The following is a 6,227-nucleotide window of genomic DNA, read 5'->3' as shown; positions in this document are numbered from 1 at the left end:
TTTGAAATTGGGGGGATGTGCTGTAACACACAGGCACATGCATGTACAGACTTGCATACACACACATAGGACTAACTTTACTCTCACAGAAACCAAGATATCCTGTTTTTGTGTCCCTATTTAGTTTTTAATTTTATTTCCACTTTTTACAGTCTGAAAACTAACATTATATTTGAAGAAACATGCAGGTTTGACTGTGTATATATGGTCAGACTTATATCTAACTGAAAATATATTCACAATTATTGCCTCCCAAAACTTTATATAGTTTATTTACTCCCTGTTTGGTATATTTTGTAAATGCTATAGTGGGAAATTACTTTTCAAACTTTAATAATGTAGTTCACATATTTGTGACCTGTTTTTAAGCTTCTGGTTGAGTTACACAGACATGGAGAAGTACGAAGAGATACTAATACATTATTGGTTTGGGGTTTCTATGAGATATGAGGTATCTATCAAATCAAACCAAACCAAAACTGAATACTTTAAAAACATAAGCAATGAGGATTTTATTTTACATGAAATGAAAGACAATGGTAAGATTCCAAACAAAGTAATTAACAAAAATGAAACTGTCACAGCCTTCACAGATTTACAATAAATGTGTCAAAGTCATTGTCATCTTTAATATTAATATCCATTGTTAATCTGTAGAAGTTTCCTGGAGGGATGCCAAAGATGTGTTTTCTTATTTCTGCTGTCTATGGGCTCTATGGTCTACTTACAACTGGAGTGAATCTCCCAACAAATATAAAGATACAACAAATATAATATGCACCTTGTATTAAAAAAAAATAATACATTTTTTATTCTGAATGGCAGCAGACAATTCCCTGCAAAGACAGCGTCCTTGAGCGAAGGTGGAGCGATGGTCCTAGACGTAGTCCTTGCCCGGCTGGCCTGCAGAGTGAGATGGTGTGTAGCGTGGGGAATTCCCAGAGTCCTTGCTGGAGCAGTTGCAGCAGAGGAAGCTCCCTCCTATGATGGTGAGACAGGCAGCTCCCCATCCAACATACAGGGCACTTCCAAATTCATACCTGGGAATAATTCAAAATGCAATTCAAGACACAGTCAAACTTGTGTGGACATTTGGAAAAGACAGAAAATAATTTTCCCTCAACTTTACCAGGATTACAAGTCCTCGAGTATGATTATATTATATTAGTAACGATCGGATGGATCGTTCAAACATCTCTGCATGTGGTTTCAATGCTGTAGCTATTTTTTCTGTATATTCTCCAAAACATCTAGGGATATAACGTAATAAAATACATTAATGTACAATTCTGAGGTACTTGGAGCCTACTTCATTTGCATATTACTTTATAGGCTTAGGTCTACTCCACATTTCTGAGGCAAACGCTGTACTTTTTACTCCAAAGATTTATTTGCTTCATGGTTACTGGCTATTTTGCAGATTAAGATTTTAAAAACAAAATACAATCAATTTATAAAATATAATGCTAAGTGCTTCTTGATACTTTAAATATATTTAACTGATTAGATTTTTGTACTTTTTAACAACATATTGAGGGAAGGACTTTTACTTGTATCAGTTTATTTTTTCAGAGTGGTATTGGTACTTTTATTGAAGTAAAAAAAAGTGTACTTCTACCACCACTGAAACTATTCTTTTAAGTGTGGAATACTACGTGACCCAGGAGAACAACAGCCACATTACAGCCACCGTGATACCTGACAATCAGTGACCGAAGTGTCAGAGAAGATGAGCTCACCTGGCGTTGGTTGGAGTGAACGGGTTGTAGAAGTCCTTGGCTATTCTGTGGCCGTACCACGACGTTCCCACCAAAGCAAGCAGACCTGAAAAACCATGAACAGAAAAACATTTTAGATCGTTGACTGAACTACAAGTCAAATCATGATTAGGACTTGTTGTAATATAGTGGTCAAAGCATAACACACTGTAATGTGGTGCAACATCTTTTTTGGCCATAACATAGATCTGCCAGGCTGGATGATGTGGGTGTGCATGTGTGAACTGAATGGACTCTGACCAGCGATAATGAAGATAACCCCTCCAGCTAGAGCCACTTTGTCCTTCTTCTCCAGAGAGTCTGCCATACAGGTGGTGCACCGCATGCCCACAGCCTCCACCAAGATGGAAATCAAGCTCAGCATGATGGCGCACAGCATGAGCCCTCGTGTGCCCAGTACAATCCCTGGAGACAAAGACACAGGATCGCTCAGTTTCAGCAGTTTTGATTTCTTTATTTACCCCTGAGTCATCCGTATTCTTGCTACATCTATGCTTCTTAAATGCACAACTAATCAATAAATGCAAACAACATTTACTTGTGATTAGCTGCCTCAATTTCTAATGTGTTTTAAATTAAAAAAATCTCTTTATTCAACCTCAGTGTTGTTCTTGTTTACAACAGGCCCCAACCGGCCGGTGCATGTGGAGAGGACATGAGTCACCTCCAGCCGAGGTGTAGTCCAAACATTCCTGTCCTCTCTGATGAAGCTTGTATCAGCTTTATGATATAGACATTAAACATCATTTTACCAGGCTGCATTAACATTTGAAATCCAACACAATCCATAACTTCTGTACTTTTGGAATTGATTTAAAAGAAAGAAGACTTTTCTCTTTGAAGAGCCAGCTGCTGGTATTTGACTGACATGTCTCTGCATGCAAGCGGTGGAACAGGAGGAGGCCACCTTCTCAAAGCTCTAGGAAGGTTTGAATGACCACAGATTTACCCATTCCTGTTTTACAGCATATATGCCCGCAAATCTTAAATGAATAAAATTGAGACATTTCATAAATCAATTATTTCAATTACATAAAGTCACCTTTGAAGCAAAATCTAGCATTGTTTGAGAAAAACATAATTTATTCTCCCATCTTCCCTTCCCATATCTTTGTAGGAGAGATGATTTAGGACACAATACACTGTTATGTGCTCACTATGCTGTCTGATGATATGATCATATCCAAAACAATAAAAAAAAAAAACATTACCTGGTAGTTGAAGAAGTGAATCATACACTTTACACTGGACTTGTCCGGTGCTCTGTGACACACAGCTCTTCCACAGCCCTTCATACATCGCCTGAGCCGTGATGATGTTGTCGCCTGCATACGAAGAAGCCTTCCATTCCACCATGGCTGTGGACGCTATCGAGCCGATTAAGCCCAGGAAGGCCAGCGTGAAGCCAAGAAGCTGTATGCCTGCATTGGCCATTGTTTGATTTCAGAAACTAAAAAAAAATTGTGAAAGTGGAAAGAGTTCTAAAACACTGAAAAGTTTCCAAAAAAAACCCTTCCTTGAGGCTTGTGGTGCTAGATCTGATCCCAAACAGTGTTGTCTACCTGTGCATCCTCAAGGAATACCCCAGAGGAGAGGGAGGATCCAGGAATGCCATTGACTGAAGTCAGGAGGAGCATGTCGACACCTAACGGAGGTGGCGGTCTCCTGCAGCATTCCTCATAAACCTCCAGCCTTACAATATAACCTGCATGAGCAATGCACAGTCAAATAACAGAATGTTCACATTTTGTATTTACACTGCAAAGTGTGCTGTATTTTCATAGCAAAATATGTGTTTTAATATAATATAAATAATCATATATAATCTATATATTGTAATGTATAATGTACACACACTAGGCTTGGAATAAACAAGATGAAACAGAGCTTTGACACCAGGCTTTCAAATGTCACAGAAGTGTATAAATAATTCCTAATGGTCAAGGTCTATTTGACCCTGTAAAAGGGTTCATGTGTCTCTGAAGACTTCCAGGTTAAATTAATACCATTATTAGTAGTTGTCACACTAGTAGAAATAGTAGTAATTGTAGTAGTATTTGTTATCTCCAATGGATACAAATAATGACTGGAAAGAGTGGCCTACTTTTCTACATTTCCTCAGATCTATTTGCTTTGTTTTGGTAAATAGTGACTCAACGCCCACAGGCTTCGGCTAAAACAAACTGAAAACAGACAGGATGCATTTTTTCTAAATGGTGTATATTATAGAAGGACATAAAAGGACATTAACTATTTCCGGCTCCGTCAGCCGGTTAAAAGGATTGTCCACGTTTTTTGGTGTGAGCAAATGAAACCGTGGCAGGAACCAGCGGCTGACCAAAGGTTTTTGGTCTTGCCTAATTCAGACTCTTCATTTGCACTTTGTGTCTGCTGGCTCGTGGATCCACGGGGGGAAATCTGCTGTAACAGAGGTAGGTTGGATTTCATTCACTCCAATAGAAAAATACTCTCTGTGTACAAACAGCAGATAGACATGTATTCTTTTCTTAAAATGAAGCAATATATCAACTTTGATTTTACTGTTAATTCATGAAACTTTCTTCATGTTTTGACAGTGAAAAATGGACAAAGAATTGGCCCTTTTGTTCCTGGTGCTGCTTCTCTGTCACAACACGCAGTCACAAACCTCTTGTCCATTCAATTGCCAGTGTTTCAATTCGGTTCAGACACTGTGTGCATATGAACGGATGACATCTTTGCCCAGGAACACGTCCGGGCAGGTCGAGGACTTCATAGTGCTTAATACAGCCGTAGCATACCTGTTCCCCCGCACTTTAGGAGGGAGCCCCCAAATCACCAAGCTTATCTTCCTAAATAATGCACTGGAGAGTATTCACTCTCAGGCTTTTGAGCATCTGACTGAGCTTCAGGAGCTGGAAATCAGTGGGAACCCCAGGCTGGAGCATTTATATGTTGGGACTTTTTCAAAGCAAGGGAACTTGACTAAACTCCTGCTTAACTTCAACAGGTTCAAAACAGTGCTTCCTGGTATGTTTGATTCTCTTAAACAGCTCGAAACGCTGCAGATGAAGGGCAACATCCTATCAGATCTGCCGACGTATCTCCTCCTGAACCTACGCAATCTACGTGTGCTGGATTTGTCCCAAAATAAGCTTGAACATATAAAAGGGGAACATTTCTCTGGTCTGGCGAGACTGGAGATCCTGAAAATGAACAGCAACCTCATCGGCAACCTCACGTCGGATATGTTTCACAATATTTCCCAGCTGGTGGAGCTCCACTTGGAGGGGAATATGATATCAGCACTCGCCGACGATATCTTCGTTGCGTTAACCGACCTGAAAGTGCTGAACCTACGAGGAAACCTTCTCACAACGTTTAGCGATAAAGTGTTTGGATTCAAGGCCTCCAATTTGAAAGAGCTAAACCTAAAGGGCAACAGATTGACTGAGCTGTCCTCTCTGGGGAGTTTGACATCAATGATCGACCTCACACTGTCCTCTAACCAGCTATCTGTCCTTCCCGAGGACATTTTTCATAACGTAACTGCCCTGGAGAATCTGGACCTGTCTGAAAATCACTTCACCCAGCTGCCTGAAATGATCTTCCACAACCTATTCAGTATCAAGGCGATCCACCTACACAAGAACAACCTGAGCAAGGTGGACGCCAAACTGTTTGAGGACCAGCAGCTCATTCAGCAGCTCTACCTGTCCGACAACCTGCTGGAGAGCCTCCCGCTGGGCCTTTTAGACCCCTTCGCCATCCAGCACACAGTGAGACTGCACGGGAACCCCTGGAGGTGCGACTGCCACATGTGGTATCTGCACGACTGGGTCGTGACCAACGGCTACGCCGTGGAGATGCTCGACAGGGTGCTCTGCGAGAGCCCCAGCTTCTTGAGGAGACGGGCGGTCGTCTCTGTGGACAAGGATCAGCTGGTGTGTCCGCTGTCCAAAGGCGACATGGCCGACCTCAGCAGCTGCAGCCTGCAGGCGTCCAGTGACACCGTGATCATCAACTGTAAGGCGGATAAATGCTCTCCCCTCACAGTGAAGGTGCGGTTTCAGGAGGAGGACAGCAGCATTACAGAGCATATTTTGAAAAATGAGCCTCAGTGTGCCAATGAGACAATAATTGATATTCTTGGCCAGTAATTTTTCTTTTCTTTTTTTTTCTGTGTAAATGTGTTCTCATACAAAGAAGTACATTATGTTTTCTGACACAGTCAACACCACCAACAAACCTCTAACCAGTAAGTATACATGCTGCTGAATGATAAGAGAGGTGGATGAACCCTTTTCTTGTCAAGTTCAAAGTTCAAACCGTTGCTTTTTAAGATCACGGCTAAAAGGAAACTTTCTGGAAAGTTCCTGACTCCCTTGTTTCTGTAGACCGGCAATGTCAAACTGAATAATCAACACAGGACAACACGTGCAGAATACTTAGGAATGGTTTGGAACCGCT

The 6,227-nt window shown here is 41.2% G+C and overlaps 2 protein-coding genes across 2 annotated transcripts; one reads left to right on the top strand and one right to left on the bottom strand.

Annotated features, from left to right (window-relative positions):
• Window positions 1-484: 484 nt before the first annotated feature.
• cldn1 (claudin 1) lies at window positions 485-3,336 on the bottom strand. The gene is made up of 4 exons (XM_084007107.1): window positions 2,990-3,336; window positions 2,019-2,183; window positions 1,740-1,824; window positions 485-1,040 (listed from the first exon to the last, which is right to left on the bottom strand). Exons 1-4 carry the CDS (start codon window positions 3,210-3,212, stop codon window positions 878-880), a joined length of 636 nt encoding a protein of 211 aa, XP_083863233.1. The 5' UTR covers window positions 3,213-3,336; the 3' UTR covers window positions 485-877.
• A 745-nt stretch (window positions 3,337-4,081) lies between these two features.
• On the top strand, window positions 4,082-6,227 carry LOC311012006 (uncharacterized protein). The gene is made up of 2 exons (XM_084007270.1): window positions 4,082-4,210; window positions 4,355-6,227. Exon 2 carries the CDS (start codon window positions 4,361-4,363, stop codon window positions 5,915-5,917), a length of 1,557 nt encoding a protein of 518 aa, XP_083863396.1. The 5' UTR covers window positions 4,082-4,210; window positions 4,355-4,360; the 3' UTR covers window positions 5,918-6,227.

The sequence above is a fragment of the Eutrigla gurnardus genome, assembly GCF_963514095.1.
Source record: "Eutrigla gurnardus genome assembly, chromosome: 4".
Lineage (NCBI taxonomy): Eukaryota > Metazoa > Chordata > Actinopteri > Perciformes > Triglidae > Eutrigla > Eutrigla gurnardus.
This window is presented reverse-complemented; position numbering and strand designations above follow the sequence as displayed.